Genomic DNA, 22220 nt, shown 5'->3' on the forward strand with positions numbered 1-22220 from the left:
TAACATTTCTTGCTTTCCATGTATTCTAGTCAGAAATGATGAATACATTTTGGCAGGCACAATATGTTTAGTGTGATTCGGTGCTAATAAATCAAAAGTTTTAAAAAGAACTTCAAAAGCAACATAAATCCTGACGATGAATTGGCCCCATTTTGACCCCTTCTTCTGAAGCTTTTGTCCAGTTTTACGTCCGGTGCACTTTCAGAGAGAACACAGGACCATTTGAGACCCGAAATCATGTTGGCAGATGAATTTTCAACACAATTTCCAGGAGAGCTGAACCAAATTTCTTCCATATGGTGGTAAAAACAGGGGAATGAGAGGCAGGGGTTAGTATGGCGAGAGGAGAAACCAAAAAAAAAAGAGAGACATATTTCAAACATGTTTTATGTCAGGGACCCTCGCAGGATTGTTATGCAGTAAAGCTGGATACGAAACAGGCATTTATAAGATTACTTCCCGCGCATCGTTTGACCTCTCTGGCAAAATGAGAAAGTGTTGCAGAGAACAGCTTCTCGTCTTGTCTCCTCGTTAGCTCTTTCTTCTCCCCGTGAAACCTTCGCATCAGACAACCTTGCCTGCAGCCAACTGTCAAAATCCCATGGACCCATGCCAAAGATGATATACACACATTGCTTTCTCAACATAAACCACCGTGCACAGCCAAGCTGCAAAACAGATGTCAGGCAATACGACGGCACAGTGGTGGTCCCTTCCAGAGGACCTGGCTATCTGTGGACATGGTTTATTTATCTAGCCTTGTTTTAAGTTTTCAAATGCTGTTACTTTCTTTGGCTGCTCTGGGTTCTTTTTTTTTTTCTTGTATTGATAATCCCAGAGCATCTCATTGGTTAATACAGTATATCTTTTCTCTTTTTTACCCCTCTGTCTGTTCATGTTTTCTCAAGCAGCACTTTAGTCTTAAACTCTGTCCGTCATTCATCGCTCTGCATGAGGAAATCCCCCAGAGGTTTCTCACTTTGAGTTCTCTAACTTGCCATTGGCTCCGTTGTTTCTGTAGGTAATTCTGCACTCGGAGAGCCGGTGTTTCCTTTTAAGAAAAGAGGACCAGCACTTTGTGTTTTTAATTAGTCACCCCTGCTCCATTAAAATAGAAGAAATAAAAGTAGACGCCGCAGTCATGCAAGTGGCTCTGTGTGGCTGCACATTGGTGCTTCAGCTAAATGTTAATGATTCCACTTCTTTCTTTTTTCCAAGTATCAATGTTGAGTTATTTTTTTTAATCACTTCTTTATATTACTAATATGTTACTCACCATTTAATTTTTGTTCATCTTTTTATTGTGTTATGCTAATTTTCCAGCTTTGACTTTTTTGCCAGTTGCCTCAAACATAATATACTTTTAATACTTCAGTAACTTTGTTCATATAGGTAGAAAAGCATTTTATGAATGTTCTGCTCTATGCGAAATTCAGAGCATATAAATTGTATGGACCCCCCCCCCCACGGAGGTGGCTGAGCAGGTGGCTAACAGCTAAGGTGCTGACTCCATAAACTCCATATCAGCGATGCCTTTACTCTTAGTTTGCACCTTTCTCACAACTCATTCAGTCTCCTGCTTCACAAAGTGAACATTACCCAGCACCTCTGTGAATGCGCGTTTTGAAGTGAGTGGAAACGCTTCCTCATCATCTCTTCACACATGACCAGCCATACTCTGGCGAGGAGGTGATTTTTCATTGTTGCCTGTCTATGTCTGTTTCAATAAGGATGACTGATGTGTTTGGCCTCAGAGACCTCTGCTGTTCCAGTCAAACTAGAATCACAATACCATGCTTTTAGCCTCAGCCCTGTACTGTAAACTCAATCTTAAGACCCCAGAGAGGGAAATGCAGATTTCATGGAGCCAGAAAGAATGATCTCAGTATTTTACTTTAAGGCAACGATAATGACCATAACACTGGATTCAGTTCCACAGCCCAGTTATGGCATGCAAAAAGACCATGGTTAACACTTGAGAATTTGGATTTCACTGTTGTTTTTTCACTCTGGGAAATAATTTGTCATGTCCACAGTTCCTGACTATAATACTGCGACACACAAACTTTATTTCAGGCTGGAAATCACCTCAGGAGTTCAAAGTGTGTATGCATTTACAAGCGTTCCTTTGTGATGAGGGTAAACTGCTATTTTTTACCTTTACGAACAACCTACTTCAATCTCCGTCTTCCACTTCCCCTCCCCCTGTTCTTTCTACCCTCCACCCTTCACTTGTAATTATTCCTTTCTTCCTCTGAGTTGCTGACAAAGTCCACAAGACAAGCAGGAGGAATTTGACTTCATGTGTTTGTTGTTAGCGCTGCCAAGCAGTTTTTATATCTAATGGTTAGGCTCTGGGATGTTAGCTTTATATTGCTGTATTTTCCATCCTGAAAGTTTACAATGTTTCTGATTGACTGTTTGTGATTTTGAGGCTTTTTTGTGTTTAATTCTGGACTCCATGTGAAGTTATCCTGCTGTGGGACGACTGTTGTTCTTTGTGAGTTCACCGGTTTTATGCGTTACTGGTGAATGATGTTACTATTTTGATAGACACTGAGACATGCATTTTAGATATGTGAATACGAATTGGTCATTGCCCCAGATCTTTTCATTATTATCATCGCCCAACTTAAAGCTGATGGTGATGAAGAGCATCACATGGAAAGACACCAACTCTGTGTGACAACTTTGGAACAGGATCCATCCATGTGATGAAGTTCAGCTTTATATAAAGTTTATAGTTTGCAGGTTATCCATCACATGTAAATCTGTATTTTATTCAGCAGCAAGTTTGAGGTACAGCATCAGTTTATTGGTGAACAGATAAGCGAAAGCAAATCATTTTCTTGTGAAGCATTTAAAACAAAACATTTACACAAAGGGAAACCCTTTTTGGATGATTTTGATTGAATTTTGATATTTTTCATCTAAAAAAAACTTCCATTCCATTAATTTACCAATTATTACCAATTAATCGAGAAACAATTAAATTGATTTAATTAGCCATATGAACAGTTTAAAGCACTTTAAAACTGCTGTGTGTGCTGTGCAGAGCACAGCAGTTAGCTAGCCAGTGGGACACACACACACAGGAACTCACATGCACGGGCAGCCAGACCGGCTACCAAAACAAACCACAGAGAAGCTCAGATTGAAAACACACAGAGGGGGAGCATGAATTCATTCTCTGCTCAGGACACCATTACTCCACTATATCTTTACATAGAAAGTTGATGTTTGTGGCTATATGAATGCTCTGAATGTTGCGTACAGTTCCTTTAATTTTTCAATAAAGGCTGCTAAGGAGCCTATCCCAGCATATTTTGGGTGAGAGGCAGGGTACACTTTGGACAGGTTGGCAGTCTGTCAAGGGACTGACACATAGACAACCAATCACAGCTTAGAGTCATTATTTACAGTAGACTCACCTACCTGTCTTCGAACTGTGGGGGAAAACCGGAGCACCCAGAGGAAATAATTTAGAATAGTTTTTTTTTTTTTGGTATTTTAAAAAAGTGTTTTGAAATCAATTGATTCCATTTGACATGCGTCATTGGGCATGTAACAGCAGATTTGATTTGCAGCTCTGATGATCAACAGCACTCTTTGCACCTTGGGACAAACCCATCCTGTATAATACCCCTGAGCATATTATTGGAACATAAATTACATTACCGCCCCAGATAAGTATTTAAAGAGGGAGATGCTTTTGTTGAAAAGCAGAATTTGTTTAGTGGTAAAACTGAGCTGAGAGATCTGCTCTTATTTCTACAACACAGTTTAAATAAGGGGTTTAATATATGGGCCAAGACATTAAGACAGAGCAATTTTAAGCTTTGAGTATGTAAACAAGAATAAAACATTTGTAACATTTAACCAGAAACAGAAATACTCCTGAATGTAGCTGCTGTGTTGGATGGGTGACCTGAACAGGGTCATTCATTGAAAGGATGAATGAATGAGTGAAGCAGGGTTATTAGAAAGTCATTCACATGGATACACACATTTCACACATTTCTCAGTTGACTTCGACCCCAGTGTGACCTCAGATGACCCAGAATTCCACTCTGCATCCTGTCTGATGTCTGCTTTGATCCATTGTCCCCACAAAAATCAGTCAAATCCCATTCTGGATGTGCAAAGGTGTGGAAACAACACTCTTTCATGATTTTCCTCTCCATCTGTCCTGCTCTTTTCATGTTTTCTTCCTGACAGTGTGTTTCCTTTTCATCTGCTGTGGTCGGGGACTGTGTCGTCTGATGGACAGAGTCGGGGTAAACTCCCAGCAAAGCCCGGTATCAGATGTATCACTAATGCAAGTAACATGGATGTCAAGTTTCTGGCGGTGTTTGAAGCTAATTGCAGGGTGAATTTTCCCAAAAGTGGAAAATTAGTGGCTCTCCTTTTACTGCCAGATACTCTCCATCCTGCTCTCCATCCTGTTTGTTATTACCAACTGTGGTTTGCATAGTCATGCAGGACTTTGAGGTTCTGCAACTTTTCATAAACTGCGGTGCTTTGGCTTTTAGGAGCTGCTGCTTCGATTTTCAGAGAAGGCTCAGAGTTCAGCATGCTTTTCAGAAAGAGATCCCTGGACTCCTTTTGGATTTGAACAAACTTTGAATAACTTTGTAACTTTGTATAGCAAAGCATTCTCACATCGTCTCCCCCACACAGATCTGCAAGAATGAGTCATTCACAGTGAGCGAATTGTTCACAAACTGAATGTCACTCATCTTCAGGGCACGGAGAGGAGGGTGATCTCACTGTGTAGCTAAGTCTCTTTCCCTCCGCTGTGCTCCAGCACCTCAGGGACTTTGACTCGCTCAAACTCAAACAACCTGGTTTTACTCCTAACACAATGTGAGGCCAGAGGACCGACGAAACATGGAACTGGAAAATCTTTTCACATTAATGGTTTTTGTCTGTTTTTCCGTGTTTTGATCCAAAGGCAATATTTGGCCAAGATGCTCTGAGCTATCAGACACTGCTTCCAAAACAAACGTACATCTGAGATAGAAGGAAAAGATCTCAGTGATTAAGTGTAGAGGGAAATATGAGTATGTCAGAGTGTGTGTCTGTATTTATTTGGTATTTTGTTCATAAAACCACTCTAAATCTATCCACACAATTATTTGTTAGTTAAGCTCTCAGACTGCATGCTACAGTGTCTGTTTGTGTGTGTGTGTGTGTGTTGGCCTGTGCAAGATGTGTGTGTTTGTTTGTGTGTAAGAGCGTTTAGTTATGTTAAAAAGAAAATCAAAGCTACATCACTTAAATAAAATAAATAATTATAATCATCATTAGCCACTGCAAAACCTCAATTTTTTTTGCAATACACTTTGTTTTGGTCAAAAACAAAATAGTGCAAACACACATGTCGATGACATCATACTCTGTTTGTGCTGAGTCTGCATAATAAAATTACATTTTGGATGTCCAGCTGTGTGTGAAAGACAATAAACAGCATATCTGACTAGGCATAGCGTGTCATTGAATTTGCTGTTACCTCCACCCAGAAGGTTTTGTTCTCTTCTTGTTTATTTGTCTGTTTCTCCTCAGATTTTAATGAAATTTGTTGTTAAGTTTAGTCTTGGGCCAGGGAAGAACAGATTTGATTTTGGTGCAGATGCAAAATAAAACATTTGGGCATTTACGCAGTAAAGCAGTTTAGGTTTGGGGACCTTAGAATTGCGTCTCTGCTCTTTGCAGATGATGTGGTTCTGTTGGCTCCATCAGACCGTGACTTCCAGCATGCATTGTGGCTGTTTGCAGCCTGTTTGTGAGGTAGTCAGGATAAAAGCCAATACTTCCAAGTCTGAGGCCATAGTTCTTGGCTGGATAATGGAAGTCATTTCTTTATTTGAGATTCCATACTTGCTATTCTCCTATGCATGATAAGTAAAAAAATGACTGGAATAGAGTGAAAACGTTGAACAAGTAGTGAAAACTCTCCACACCTACAGCAGCACACATGTTGAAGGACAGCATGGATATAATAGGCAAATAAATCTCCCGAGAGCACTGACAGACAGAGGCACAATAGACTCCTGCTGACAGACAGAGCGGCCAGCGTGTGCACTCGCTCTTTCACTGTGCACACAACACACTCCATTTCAAACCTTAACTCAACACTTTGACATAAGGTGAAACTGATAACCTTGAATATTGAAGGATTATAAAGAGATTTTTGATTTGAGAAGTACTTTTTACCAAAAGACGCCATTATAAATGATAAACTCACATACAGCTTGACCTACAGTATCTTATCAGTTATCTTCATAATTATTGGGGTAACCTAATTTATGCCAGGTACAGAAAGTCACCTTGGATGGGAGTAACAAAGACTTATGGACCTGTGAGACAAAAGTGGTGATCAGAAACGTGCTGAGGTCAACTGTGTTTTTGCTTTTTTGCAATGCTAATGATGGCAATTAAAAATTTCAGTTTATTGATGATCAACTTCCTGCAAAACTAATTCCCATCAGCCTCAGCTGTACTTTGTGATTAGTGCTAATTAGATGTTAACATACTAACACATAGGATGGTGAACATGGTAAAAATCTGCTGCCTTCAAATGGTTGTGTATACTGTATCCATAGGAAGGCTCCAAAATAAACGCCACCTTCTTTTGACATTATTTTTTTGAAAACGCCAACATTTTTAGAATAGCGGAGGCCATGGAAATCCTTTTTTTTCTTGATGGATGATAAGTTATTATATTGTAATATTATTCATATTAACTTCATAATTGTATAATACTGAAAGTCTGCTAAGTCTTTAGCCGCTGTGGCTTTTTGACGCCATTATTTAGCAGCTGTGTTTTCAAAACTTAACCACTTGAACGCAATGCATTCTGTATACACAACTTCCCATGTCATATCCTGAGTTCAAATGGAGTCATGTTTACAGTGTTCATCAGAGTCCATATGAATGCCCCCCTGTTGTGGTTGTCACAATCTCGTAAGTGGAAATTTCCTGAGAGCTCTGAGTCCGCGTGTTAGGGTCCCATGTCATAAACACGAGCTCACAACATCCATCTGAACACAGCAATAACCACCAGCTCATGAGGTTCATTTGAAGGCAGCAGTTATACCTAAATAGTTTCAGTATATTAGCACCGGTAATGTGAGCATGTTAGCATGCTGACGTTAACATTTGGTTCTAAGCGTGGGGTTGCTTCAGGCATAAATAGCTGATGGAATAAACTAGATTTGATCCCTCCCAGTAATAAAGAACTACAATGTCCAACAAATACATGGTAGGCCACCTCCTCAACCACTCAAATTTGCACATTCTGTATTCATATTAATTGTATGGTTTTGTGCATTTGATAGTAGCCAATCCATTATTCCCATAGGAATTTGCTTACAGCGCTTGTTAGAAAAAGATTTAAATTGCTGACACCACTCAGATAAATCAGTTGCGCAAATGATGAAGCTGTGAGCCAGTCAGTCATACCAGAGTTGTTCATTTTTGGCTTGTTTCTGTATCGAGTCTCTATTTCACATTCCATGCAAGCATGGGCAACAGCAACTCAGGATCCATGATGGGAGGAGGATGTGGAATAAGCACAATCTTCATCACTGTGCTGCTGCTCTCATATTGTGGAGGAAATTAAACCCAGGCATAAACATATGTGTGTTAGCTAGAAAAATGTAAGCTCACTGTCTTCTGGACCCATCCCTGATTTAGTTGTGCTGTTTTACACGGTGCCAAGTTTCACTCTTGGCCATGTTTCACTTCATTTTTTCCACGTTCACATCTACACACCGCCTGCATCTTTCAGCACTCTCTACCTTGTCATCCATGCAATTTCTCTCCCATTATTTTGAATCAGTCCCTTGTTCCTGGTTTGACCGCATAATTTTTACTCTGTCTACTGTCTCCTGAATGAGGTTGACCACCAGACTTGCGCTTTCTCTTTGCTCGCTGGTCTCCTTCAGCAGAAATGCTCCAGAGAGCCAAACCACAAGCCTCAATTACCCAGCATTCCTTGGAGAGGACGAGAGAGGCCTCATGTAGCAGAGTATGAAATTAACATTGATGACAAACCTCTCAAGCCACGAAACTATTTCATGAGAGCATTGGTGCAGAATATCACCATTGAGAAAAGTTTCACTATGACTGTATTATTATTATTTTTATTATTTTGACTATTCTTCATATTTCTTGTTTCTGATGAAGAATGAGAGTAACTTCAAACTGTCACAATACTATTCTGACCCTAAAAAGTCAAAATGCAGTAACATAAGTATTCAGTCAGAATTCAGACAGTTATTTTACCATATGATATGTTTTTATGCCATAAAAATACATAAATACATACACAAACAAGCAAACAAACAAAAAACGTGTTTAATGTGCAGATAAGTAAAACATGGCTTAAAAACAAGCAGTGAACTGGCTAGCTAACTCAATGGCCACATATTCATATTTTTGGACATTTAAGTTACATGCTGGTTTTATACATTGCATTGTAGCCTAAGGCACAGTGTCATATTTTACACACTTTGCACATTTAGAACATTATCCATATTATAATTTCAAAATACACATTTTAGTGCTAATTGTCTTTTACTGTACTTCTTACATTTCTATATTCACACATTTACATACTCAGCATATTTACATACTTTATTTTAAATATTTAAATATTTACATACTGTGCTAAGTGGTTACTCTTACTGTATGTTAATCTAATTTTCTATTTTTATATACTTGTGCTGGTCGTTTTTTCCACTTGCTATAGTTCTCTATGCAGGCATCAGAGCTACTGTAATGAACCACAATTTCCCCTCAGGGATCAATAAAGTATTTCTGATTCTGATTGAGCTAAATTTACTTTCCCCTCTCACTGTCTCCTGTAGACTACATGACACATATTCATTTTGGTAAATTAATATCTTGGTCATGAAGACAAAGGAGTAGAAGTGCTACTGGGTCTTTGTAGTGGTCACACACAGGTGGTCTTTGGATTATACAGAGTCTTCGGGTATACTGTGTTTATTTCATATTGTGAAGGGCTCCTCAATCAAAAAATATAAAAAGTCTAAAATGCAAGTGTCACGCTTAGGACTACGGACCCAAAAGCAGACAGAAAAAAAGGAATGTTAGAAAAAAAAGGAGTTATTCTATTACAATAAGTGAACTGTGCAGGTTAAAAGGATGACTGGCTGAGGTAAGGGGGGTTTTGTGTTCTTGAAGTTTTTTTTAACTGGGGGTGTGGACAGGGTGGCAGGCAGCAAATCCTGGCAGAGATCACAAAAACAGGTCTTAATAAAAAAACAAATCAAAACTGGAGATCCGAATAAAGCTGGACATGTTATGCAAAAAACTGTGTTCGGCATCAATTCGGCAGGGAATGATTGCAGAGCTGGCTCTTTTGTAGAGTGCGGCTCGATTGCAGGCAGGTGTGTTGATTGATAAGTGCCACCAGGTGTGAACACAAAAGTGACTGGAAAGAAAGTTAATAAAAAAAAAAAAAAACACACTCAAAGACATCTCTGGGTTAAAGGACTCATTCCTGCACCACTACTTTGGAAATTCATTTATTAAATTCAATTAAAGGTAATAGGCCCACTTAAGGTTGGATAAAAAGCTAAAGAATACTTTTTCTCCTGATATTCCCCCAATTTTTCCACAAGACCTGAAAAATAAGCTAAAAAATGAAGGCTTTGTTTCTTTCACAAAAGGACTCAGACATGTTAATAATGCATAGACAGGGATTTTAATGTATGTTTCACTTACAAATCTGTTTCAAGCACAAGTCACTGACTTTCACACCGAGCAGTATAGTCACTTTTCAACAACCCATGATGCATTGATACAGTAGGTACTGTAGCCAGAAACAGCATCTCTTAAAAGGCAACATATTTATGGTACAAATACTCATTGTTTTTACAACAAATCTGATCACACATCTGTCACTCTCTACAGATGAGCGATCAAAGGAGAAACCGTTATACAAGTCACTTTCCTTCAGGCTGATGCACTGTCAAATCTATGAAAGAGATACACAGTGTAACACAGTGTCTCTCCTGCTTTTTTCCTACCAAGGTGGTTGAGTGGTGAGGTAATTGGATACAACTTGTATCACATCGTCACTTGTTTCATTGCACTGGAATGTAAAAATCTTAAGTTTTCCGTTTCCAGGTTAAGAACAAAACAAGAGCAAACATTCAGACTACTCACAGCAATGAACTGTAAAAGATTTCACTTCCTCTAGATTTTAGTTTGAATACTTTTGGAAATGAGTGTGCTGAACTAGAAGGGACTGAGTGTGTGGAAAACTCTGCATAGTAATCCAATAAAATTAATCATCATCAGTAGGCAAATTACAGGAGCTGAATCAGCCGGCAGGAGATTAATGACAGTGTTTGTGGCTTTATGTCAAATTAGCAGAGTTGTTTTTGTTATCAGGAGATGAATTGTGATATTGTCAGTCTGCTGGCATTAATGAAAGACTGTGGGGGCCTTCCTCTGTCGCTGTAATCCATGAAGCACAAACAATTCACACTGAAAATCCCAGAGAAATAAATCACTCATTTAACTACGCTTTACAGTTTGGAGTCACCAGTAACATTACTGTCCAAATACACTACAACGTCTAGCCAATAGGAATGCAGAATAAAGCTAAAATTTTTTGAAGCAGCACATTGAACTTTTTGACCTTTTGATACATTATCACAACTTTTTGTTAGTCTTCAAACTTTTAAAGATAATTTTAATGTTGTTAAAAAGAGTAAAACTCTTAGCAAAATCTCTTCTCTTACCAGCACTCATTTTATGGCAACTGTTCCATTATCAAAAGTAGTTTACACACTATTCACTGCTGATCATGGGATTGACACACAAATCAGTACCAAAAGTCCATACTGCTGCATTAGAGAGAATAAAAAATATAAAAAGAAACTGATCCTGTCGACGAGAAGGCAGGTGATCAGAGGATGGATGAAGCTCAAGTCGATGGAAGATTTCAGCATCACTTTCAACACCTCAGTGGAGATCTGTCAGACTGTAACCAGCTCCAAAATGAAGTACAGAGGATTTAAACAAATGTGTGTTAAGTTTCTTTACAGCTGACATTCAACACCATTCTCCTCGGAACAATTTACATTGTAAAAGAGCCAACTCTGCCGTAAGCGTGTCTATGCATGTTTTTAAAGAACTGATGAACTGAAAATGAATACATACTCTTTGTGCGCACACAAATAAAAAGCACCGATGGATGTACATGAAAGATGAAGTGTGTTAATCTGATGCATATTTACATTCTTTCATCCAGGTTTCCTTTCTAAACAGGCTGCATGTGGAGGAAACGTGCCTGTGAAAGAATGTAAGAAGAAAGGGTTGTAATGATAGTACGATTACAGTACATGGTGACGATGCATATCAAATTTTGGTTGCAGTTTTTTTTTTTTTTTTTTGCCTTCACAAAACCTAATTAATCCCACAAAGAAACCTAGTCTTAAGTATGGTGGAGCATAGTGATCACTGCTATTTCAGGCTTGAAAATACAAGTTTTTTTTGCACGTAATGTACTGTAGTTTTTGTACTGATATACATGAACAACGTGTGTCATTGAGGGAGCTGGCAAATACAAAGAATATTTCTATAAAACATTTATTTGAAATTGTTTAGCTCAATCAGTTGTTTTTTTTTTTTTTTATAAATAAATGACAGTCCTGGTGAAGCGCTCCAGGAATGTTTTAACAATATTATTGTTTCATATTGTGATGTTGATGTTATTTTTTATTTTGCCTAGGTAATGCAGACCTCCTTTCTGAAATTACAGTACTTAACTTTGAGACAAAAAGCATAAAAGCTGCATTTTCAAGCTGGGAATATGATACATACAAAATATGAAGTTACTGAGTCTGTGCAGCACGAAACAGACAAAACATTTCAGAAGCTACCCGAAGATAAACTCATCATACTGTATATCCTAAAGGCACCTTAGACAAAGATATATCCCTGTGCTCGTGTGGTTAAAGAGGTACGGGGGGATAAAAACAGAGAGGGGAGAAGCCTTTTTCCTCTCAAAAAGCCTAACTGCTGCATGGAAACACTATATCGCCACAGGAAAGGCTACATAGTAGACTGATGGAGTTTTCATTGCATAAACTATTGTGTTACTGATTGTCTAAAAGCACGACTTAAAGACACAGAATTCAGATCTGTAAAATTACAAGATTTGACCCAATTTCTTCTCAAATACTGCAACATATCAAAATGTTTTATGTCTTTCCAGCTTAAACAACTTTGTGTTCCATCACTTGCATCGTACTGTGATACTGCATTTCTGCAACAGGGTATATTTCAAAGAGAAAACATGCATGGTGGAAACTCTCTCCTGATCATGCGGATATTGTCTCTGGATTTACTCTCCACAGTGGGAAGATAAAAGAGACAACACAAAAATATATAAAACAATAAACAATAAAACAAAGAGACAAGTCGAATCAAAAAAATCAAGAGTAAAAACAGTGTCCAACAAGCTCTGCCCTGCTTCGGCAAAAAACAATCCCCCTGACATGCTGGTGGAGGAGGTTATCTTCCCCTCCTTCCTTTGTATCCTCTCCCCATTTCAACATATCCCAAACTACCAGCCCAGTCTGTAAAAGTAATCCTCCGGTGCATCATCATCATCAAGTCTCCCTCTTCCTCCTTTCATCCCTTTTTCTTCTTCCCTTCTCAGGCTGGACAGGCTTGCTCCCCCTGCAGGCGAGAGGTTGGAATGACGCTGTATTCCTAACCAGATAAGGGGGGAGATGGTGCCTCTGGTGCCACCGAGGGGGTTTAAACTGGAAAGTCACTGGGATTGATTAGGCAAGTAAGTGGAGCAGGAGCGGGAGTCACACCCTGCTGGTCGGGTGGCAGCGGTAGGTGCAGTTGGACAGATGGTCGGCTCCTCCGTCGACATTCTGAGAGCAACCTCCTTCACAGCAAGCTTCTGAGAGAGAAAGAGGACATACGATCAGTATTTAAAGCCAACATTTGTACATTTCATACACTAGAAACATCTGGAATCCAAACACTTCCCACTTTGGTTTCCTGTTTACTGCTGTATTTACAGTGTGTGTGATAAACAAAAAGAAAGACTGTAAACGAAACCACAGCTGATACCTGCGTCTCCCTCCAGCAGATGAGTTCGGCACGGACTGGGCAGGTTGGGGTTGGGTCCCTCGCTACTGGTTCCCAGGTGCAGACGCCTCATGTGACGGACCACTGCTGTGGCGTTGAATGCTTGCTGCAGAAGGAAAGACACACACCCCATAAAACCCTTTAGACACCCATTTAACTGAAATTGGAGGTTGACTGAGTGGGACCCAGACAGCTGCCTAAAGCTTTGACATAAAACTCCTCACAACAGCGTTCGATTCTGTGCGCAAATCATTCATTCATTCATTCATTTTAGAGTTGGAGGACTCGAGTCACATGACTTGACTTGAGTCAGACTTGCAGATTTGAGGACTTGAGTCATACTTGACTAAAATTGATAATAGACTCTACTCGACTGTGACCTGGCATTGATGAGACTTGATTTCAAATGATTTGAAAGGACTTTTTTGAACATTATAATTTTTTTAGATATTGAGAAGTTGCATTTTGTTTTTTGAGAAAAGAAAGGGCAATTTCTATTACAATACATGCAAACATGGCAACCTACTAGAACATGGTAGATTGGAAGAGGCCAATGCACGAGGCAGCTTTCATGAAGAGGGCTAACCCAAAAATAATAACATTTGGATTCAAGGGTTATGTTGTCAATGACGGTAGTAAGAGGAGAACAGCAATAAAGAAAGGCACATGAATATGTCTGTTCAGCTAAATTATTAGTTTATTGGCTTTTCATAAGACTTGACATGTGACTTGTTAACCTGAACAATGACTCAGTTTGTCTTGCTTGATTAAAAGCAGGGACTCTACTTGACTGGCTTGACTCTCATCATAGTAACTTGGGACTTGCTTGAGACTTAAAGGTTTAAATTTGAGACGTGATTATGACTTGCACATGCGTGACTAACTCTGTTAAAAATACACCATTTAATGTAGCACAATTTTCTTTTTTGGTGTTTCCCACACTAGTAATCGTGACCCAGCAGACTCTTCTCGTAACCCTCGAGGAGGTCCCAACCCCCAGGTTTGAAACCTCTGGCCGAAACATTTGTGTCAGTCCCAAATCTTTAATGTTCCTAACAATTCAAACAAGATCTGTTCCCAAATTTTAAAATTAAAAAAGGCTGTTTAGGCTAAGACCAGACATTTTACTGTTCTCTTTCCATGCATACTGAAAGGCAAAGCTCATGGCATAAATCATGCATATAAGAAAATCAAAGTGCATCCAAGACAAACTGGGAGTCTGACTTACCTTCCACTTGCTCTTAGCAAAGTTCTTCTTGATCTGAGCGCTGACTGACTCGTGGATGTTCTTTTCCAGAGCAGTATCCCCAGCAATCCTGACAAACACAGGGGTGAGGAAACACAAGTGTGTGTAAGTGTGCATGAGTGTGCTTGGTAAAGGTAGAAGTGACATGTAGGAGAATGGCATGGAGAATCAGATGGCAGAATGAATGCATCAAGATAAAGGAGTATGGAACCAGTACCAGGGGTGCTGCAGAGCCTGATCACAGGTGTAACGTATGTTGGGGTCTTTCTCCATCAGGTGGACTATAAAGTCTTTAGCTGTAATGAAAATAAAAGGTTAAAAGAGTGAGTATTACAAAAGTCACCAGTTGCATTGATGTAATACTATTATCAGTGCTGTAAACACGAGAAAACAAATCTTGAGGTAATCTGCATATGCCAAGAAATTGGCCACTGCATCAAGTGTATAATTTGTTCTAAATGTTAGAGAGATCCTCGCCCAGAGCAGGGAAACAGGGATCCAGTCCAAGAGCCAGAACTGGGAGAGAAAAAAAAAATCAACATTGTCTTGGCTTGTGGGTGCAACACCTGGGAGGTGAAAGGTAGGGATTGGATTTACTATCCTAGAAAACTTGAGACATCCCTGTCTTTGTATGAGAAAGAGCTTGACTGGCTCTGGAAACACTTTCTTGTATAAGAGGTGGTCTCTGTCTTGTACTTGGACTTGCTCAAGGTGAGAGGTGTCAGGTGGCTGAGTGGATATTAACAAGTCCTGGCTGCAGACATCTTTTTCCTGCTGGATTAGAGGGTCTCTGTGTTGCAGAGGCTCCACTCTTGTTTGCACAACAATGTGCCAACCAGCTGCTCAGAGTATTTAGTCTTCTTAAAGGAGACGTGCAGGAGAAGACTTTGTTTAAAAATGTTTTAGATTGTTTTTTCATGTGACAAATATCATTTTATTCCAGTATTTATAAAAGCAGTATTGTGCACTGAATTAACTTTGGAAAAGATAACAAAAACAGAATTTTCAGATTACTCTCATCCCTGAACGAAAATCTAATTTGACTAAATTGATTGTTATTTTTCTGGCAAAAAAAAAAAAAAGTTTCCTTTATTTCGTGCAATTTAATATTCAGTGCCATTTCTGGGGATGTTTCCATGACTGGAAGCTGCACTAAACAATCCCAGGTTGTTGAGTTTTTCCAGGACATGTGCTGGATGTAGAGTCTACTTTCCAACCCTCACATATGATCACAAGCTTTGGGTTGTGACTAAAAAGAATGAGATCACCGGCATTAGCAACAGAAATCTTCCCTTAAAGTGGATTACCTCACTCAGTGTGATAAAGAGTCCAGCGGGGACGTGGGACGATGGTTTTAGGCCACTTCTCTAATAGATCAAGTAGAATTCAGAAGGTTTCAGTTTCAAAGCTGACCTGAGGTCATTGAAGTTTTCCAGCTGCTTTAATCATTGTGTTTCCCCACTGACCTTTACTAGACAATGCATCATGCAAAATTACACCTTTGCGGAGCTTATTGCACACTTGGGGAAAAAGTTTTCTGTGTCTCTATGACAAATCTACATTATGCCTTTATGAAAGGACTGAAGAATAATAGCTTGGTAAGTACTGTACCTGAATCAGAGATATCATCCCAGTAAGGAGAATCAAACTCGTACTCTGCCTTCAGGATCTGTTCAAACAGTTTGGCATCATTCTCATCGTAGAACGGAGGATATCCGCACAACCTGAGACACATGAGACACATGAAAGCTCAGATGTCATGTTTTTCTACCCGGAGCTTAAAACATGGTCACCAAAGTCAAAAAAAGCAGTCAGCATTCAAACAAGCATGATTATAACTACATCATTGACTGATTTGGAACAAAATACAAATGATCTCACTATTTAAGTACCATTTCAAATCAAAATCTGTATATAATAAGTTAAATTACTCTGTGTTAAGCCAGGCTCATGTCTTAGAAAAAGCACTCACAAAATATAGGCTATGACGCCAATAGACCAGCAGTCCACTGCTTTACTGTAGGGTTTCTGAGCCAACACTTCAGGGGCTGAAAGAACAAAACAAAGTGACATATGTACATGAGCAAGATACTCATTCATTCATTCATTTATTATCATTTATCATTTTTTTAGTAACATATGAGGCACTGAGCAAAATTACTGTGAAAAAGTTGCAAAAGTAATGTACAAATCAAACTGGATTTTTTTCTCTGGGCTTGAATAATTCATGACCTTGAATAACTACATAAGCTTCTAATTAGCTTCAGATGGCCTTTAATAAAACATTTCGCAGTCAGATATTGGCATTGTGCAAATATTGCATGATACAGTGTTCCCTGCCGTGTAAAACAGAGCAGATTTTTAAAAAATTCAGACAGTCTCTGACTCCCTTACCAACATATCCAGGTGTTCCACAGGCTGTCGACATCACGCTGCCAGAGCCCTCAATTTTAGACAGACCAAAGTCACTGATCATGATCTTGGAGTCTTCATCCATGCTGTAGTACAGCAGATTCTCTGGCTGCCATAAGGAGAGACAGAACCAGAAAGGTGGATTAAGTTCCTTCACACAAACCATGCAAACACGCCCGCCCCCCCAAAAAAAACAACAAAAAATGCAAACTCATTTTTTGGCTTGAGTTAAAAATCCTTGCTGACGTTCATATCTATCTCTCCGATCATATTTCTGTGACTGACCTTGAGATCACGGTGCACAATGCCCATGTCGTGGAGGTATTTGACAGCATCCAAAATCTGCTGAATGAGCTTACTGGCATCTTTTTCTGTGTAGAAGCCCTTCTCTATGATTCGATCGAAGAGCTCCCCACCAGACACCCTGGATAATGAGGGACAAATTCATTCATTCACAGCAACGTGAAGCTGGCTGAGACAGCTAAAGACTGTATTTGTTGACGGTTGCAGCAGAGACATAGTGAGACTAAGTCTGAAAGTATGAAAAAGGCATGGTGAAAACATAACACAGCTTGTTAGAGAAAGTGCATGGGGGAAAAAGTTGTAAAAAAAAAACCCTGTTATAATACTCCCTTTAAAACCTGCATTTAGATGTCTCTACCAAACAAATATATGACAGACAAAAGTATTTTACTTTGGGGGTCAAAAGGGTCCATTGCAGATAAAAGTGGTATGAGTGAAAGCACAGACATTGAGATGACATCTGTTTGGTGTTACACTTGACGCCACTAGATGGCGACTTCACTCTGTCTATGGTTAATTGGAGCAGTTTGTTTGAGCCTCTAATATTCTCTTTCTCTCTCTCTCACACACACACATGCGTGCACAAGATGATGAAGATATACAAGAAATGAAGAAGGAGAAGCAAAAAAAAGCAACGTTGGGTTAATGTAACAATTATAATTGAATGAGTAGATGCTTTATTGTGATGAAGCACTGGGTGTTAAATCAATGACTCTACAACCATGAATCATTTAAATTATGAGGACACACAAACATTTTTTCCTGAGAAAACACAAATATATTGCTGGGGAATATCAAAGTTTTCAAGAAAATAATTTCCCACCCATCTTTTCATTGATAAATGTACCCCCCGCCTCTGCCTTTTACACCTCTGATTTGCAGATGAATGTGATTAATGCATGAATGATTGATATTTTTCTGGAGCCTTGCAGTTAACAGCGCTCTCTTTCTCTCTCTGTGACATTTCAATGGTTGAGGTGGGTGGGAGGCTGACAGGCTGCAGGTGTGAGGGCGAACTCCCCACTGGTGCTCACGAGTAGGCATAGTACAGTGTTGTGTGTGTGTTGCAGAGTGCAATTAATGGGATGTGACGTGCGGTGCGTGGGAGTGAGTTTGAAACACAACATCACACAAAACCCACACACGTGTATACTCACAGTTGCATGACAAGGTAGAGGTGTGATTTACTTTCAAATATTTCTTCCAGAGACACGATGTTGGTGTGTTTAATCCTGTGAAGAAAATAGAAGTGGAAATAAGACATTTTTGTGATACTGATCATTCTTACTGGTCCTTTTCATTTAGCCGTAGGTAAGGTTCGGTGTGTGTATCCACCACAGAGCTTCATCCAACAGTCACACACACTTGTTCCTGACTGTAAAGAACGCGACATTGTGTGGTGGCATTCAGCATCCTTATTGGCTGAGCTCTGTGCTCCGCTGCCCTTTGAGACCTGTTGGTGTGGTAACGGAGTATCTCATACCTGTATTAAACTCAGTAGCTACCTTACTGGGTACATCTGTACTTACGCAATTTAATACAACAGCTCCACCATTAAATCACATTTACAACAAAACTGAGGGTGACAGGAATCATAAAAGTAGACTTTATGACAGAACAGGTGTACTAGATTGCTGGAGTTGTACAACTGTACCTGATAAAGTGGCCACTGAGTGTGCGTCAAACCAGTCTCATTAACACATAATGCACGTTTAGTTATGTATAGTAAAGTGGGTCAAGGGTCGCACAATATTTATGTTCTCTACAAGCAATATTGCAAACATTTTTTGTCTATTTCCCATTAATTATGTCTTTTTGATGGACTTTGGTTCGTTATATGGAGCTCATTTGTGTTTCTGTTGGAAAAAAGTTTCTGAAGTTTGCTCCTCACAACAGAACCTTGTTTACTGTAAAACAACAGTGACGCAAGTGTTTTTCTACATCATTTAGGATGCGTGAAGATGTAATGTCTGTTTTCACTTGTCTTTTCCGTTCTAAAAATATGGGTATTTAATGGGTGTTTTGTCTTATACCTTAGTTAATGTGGGGTTGAGTATTAAACCTCAACACTTTTTTGATATGAACCAAAAAGTTTTCATAATGTTGTTTAGGGCTGCACAATATATTGATCATTAGCGATTAAAATGTTTTTTTCAAAACATTATTGCAATGTCAACTTGCACAATGAACACATAATGGAGGAGTATTTGCAGAAAAATTCCCTTTACAATTCAAGTCTTTTTTTCTGTTTTTTACTGGTTCCTTTGTGTTCAGTTTGATTTTCAGTGTGTGTGTTCAATTTGTCCAGTATACTGAAAGCAACTGAAAATGAGTACACTTCAATATCTGATTATTTATCTCAAGTAATATCATTATTTCAATATTGAACATTTGTTCATATCACATATCAAATTGTGCAGCTCTAATGTTGTTTACCTACTCTTCCATCAGGTACTTCCTCCTAATATTTTGCAAACTTTAGACTCTTATTTAGACAAATTTAAAGTATTGCTGCTTGTGTTACAATGTGTCTTTTTGTTTAGTAAAAAATGTTTATATTTCTGAAAAGTAAGGTACAGTGAGGTAAAGAAATATTGTTTTGCTTTTGTACTGTGACTCAGGTATATGTATGTACATGTATGTATGTGTGTTATCATCCGATTCACAATTTGTTACAACATTAACACTCTGAATTTAGAGGTGCCCTGTGGTGTTTTATTGTAAACAAACAAAAGCTGTGTTTACATTTATAGTATCTCTAAACACAACACATTATGGGCAGCCTTGAGGTCTAATACACACACATGTTGAGAGCATTTCCTTTCACATAATGCAAAACAGATTTTTCAAAAATACTTTAGTAATAAAATCTGTATGTGTGTAACCCATTCATTGAATTCACCTCAGTGTGTGGACTATGAATGTGTGCCTGAGTGTTATTGAGTTGACTTGAGGGTAGGAGGACAAAGACAACACAAAGTGCCTGAGCTGTACTGCAGGCAGCTGTGTATGAGTCAGAACGAGCTCATGCTGGATTACACCAATGACTCTTATCCAGATTGTAACGATACATGGACACCTTCATTCATCTGCTTAGCTCAGTGTGGAAGGAGAGATGGACCCGCTGGAGGATGAATGATGGATTAAAGCTGCCGAGCGAGCAGGCACATGTAACACGTGTGAGCTCAAGCATGCACTTTCTCTCTCTCTCTCTCTCTCTCTCTCACACACACACACACACACACACACACACACACACACACACACACACACACACACACACACACACACACACAGTTGCAGAGGGTCAAACACATGCAGTAAACATACAGTGAACATCAATTTCTGTGGGTGTGTGTTTGTGTGGGTGGTGTACTTATGGAGGATACCGATCATGGCTGAAATGTCTGTTGAGGGATGGTGAGTCATCTGAAGTCGGCGAATTATTTCTACTATATATGACATCTGGGTGAAACTGGGAGATCTACTGATTCTTTAATCAATATCATGTTGAGTTTCTCCAACACTTACAAAGTTTATAGGCTAACCTTCGAGGGACTGTAGGATCAGTGCTCTGCAAAAACTGAATTTTTAATAGCTTTTTAACAGGTTTCCTGGGATTACGCTTACTCATCTTTTAGTTTTTTGGACATTTCCTTTTGTATTTCTTTTGGTTTTTTCCCACCGCTGTGCCCCCTGTTTTTGTTTATTTATTTATTTTCCAGAGCGCTGAGTGGGTTTGTTTTATTAATTTGATAAATTGAGATCGATCGATCCACTTGACATTTCTACCTTCAGCTTTGCTACACAGTTGTGTTTATAACTCTCTCCGGAGTTTCAGCAGAGCCTCTACACCAACTCCTCTGACCGGCACTGCTACAGATGACTTTGCAAACTGTGATTAGTTACTGTATTTCCCATGTCTATGGTTGAGTAAATACTTGGTCTACATAAAATGGGAAGAGGACAAAACAGCCAGCTAACCAATGTGATGGTATTATATGGCTACATTAGCGTTATATCAAACCACCATTAGTTTGTGCGGCCATGTAACGAACAGTAATCACCACAGAGATGAGTTGACGGAGTGTATCCATGGGGATCATCTGGCTCTAAATCTGTCCCGACACAAACCTGACCATTAGACACTAAACTGATCATAAATTCACAGATTTTCATATTGAAATCAAAACACTGTCACAAGTGCTTTACACAGGTTGGAAACATTAAATACACAACACTAAATTACAGCCGTTGCCAATTTAATGCTGAATTGGCTATACAAAAGCTGACAAGGGCTGATGAAGGCCAACAGAACAGGACACACTACAAATTCTAGGGTGACTGACGTTCACTGGCAGTCTAACATTGACCAGCAGTCAACAGTTGGTGTGTCAGGGCCTTTAGCTGTGTTCAAACTGGCTGGACTGAATAATCCCAAGGGAGGAAATACATTTTCATTCTGATGGTTTCATGACCTTTCAAACCCAAGGAAATGTTAAGAAATTACAGTATAAGGCATCAGATCTATCTGGTACTTAACTCCTAAATGTTGTTGGAAATAAGACTGATGGCCGTTGTTAAACTGAATCTAAACAAAACTAGAACAGAGCTCTGACAGACTGCAGAGCTGAGGGTGACTATGGTGTTGGTGATAAATCACTGGGTTCATCTCTCTGAGCCACACCTTTCACGCTACATGCGGTCATGGGTTAATATAAAAGCAAAAATGCATAAATTGAGCTTTTATGTATTTTACCTTTTTATATGACTCAGTCAGACCCTGTTCCCACGCTCTGTGTACCGAGGGGGAGTTGAAGATGACATGTTCAAATGAGTAACGAAACCTTCGTATGAGTCCTCACAAACTCAAGACAAAGCCAGGATTTTCATGCCAAGTTGACCTCAGTTTACTCCATTTGTCAAAATTCGTAACTGCTAACTATCTCCCGCCACTCTCATTCCACCAGCCTCACCTCGCCAGGGATCATAGCTGTATGTTGGCTGGAGTTGTGTCTCCTGTAACCCAGGCAACAAGAGCTCTAAAAATAACTTTAGGACCCAATGTAGATCAACCATTTTCACCACGGCCTGTAATTCCCCACATCTG

At 39.3% G+C, this 22220-nt stretch overlaps 1 protein-coding gene across 1 annotated transcript in view; it reads right to left on the reverse strand.

The window, feature by feature from the left end:
- Nucleotides 1-9717: 9717 nt before the first annotated feature.
- camk1b (calcium/calmodulin-dependent protein kinase Ib) overlaps nucleotides 9718-22220 on the reverse strand; it is a 44143-nt gene continuing 31640 nt past the window's right edge. The window contains exons 4-12 of the mRNA XM_042501001.1: nucleotides 18268-18342; nucleotides 17093-17231; nucleotides 16790-16916; nucleotides 16368-16443; nucleotides 16007-16119; nucleotides 14613-14691; nucleotides 14378-14465; nucleotides 13132-13255; nucleotides 9718-12958 (exon numbers count right to left, since the gene is read on the reverse strand). Of these exons, the coding sequence (XP_042356935.1) occupies nucleotides 12861-12958; nucleotides 13132-13255; nucleotides 14378-14465; nucleotides 14613-14691; nucleotides 16007-16119; nucleotides 16368-16443; nucleotides 16790-16916; nucleotides 17093-17231; nucleotides 18268-18342 (919 nt within the window). The 3' untranslated portion in view covers nucleotides 9718-12860. The remainder of the gene's footprint in view (nucleotides 12959-13131; nucleotides 13256-14377; nucleotides 14466-14612; nucleotides 14692-16006; nucleotides 16120-16367; nucleotides 16444-16789; nucleotides 16917-17092; nucleotides 17232-18267; nucleotides 18343-22220) is intronic.

The sequence above is a fragment of the Plectropomus leopardus genome, chromosome 2 (genome assembly GCF_008729295.1).
Source record: "Plectropomus leopardus isolate mb chromosome 2, YSFRI_Pleo_2.0, whole genome shotgun sequence".
Lineage (NCBI taxonomy): Eukaryota > Metazoa > Chordata > Actinopteri > Perciformes > Serranidae > Plectropomus > Plectropomus leopardus.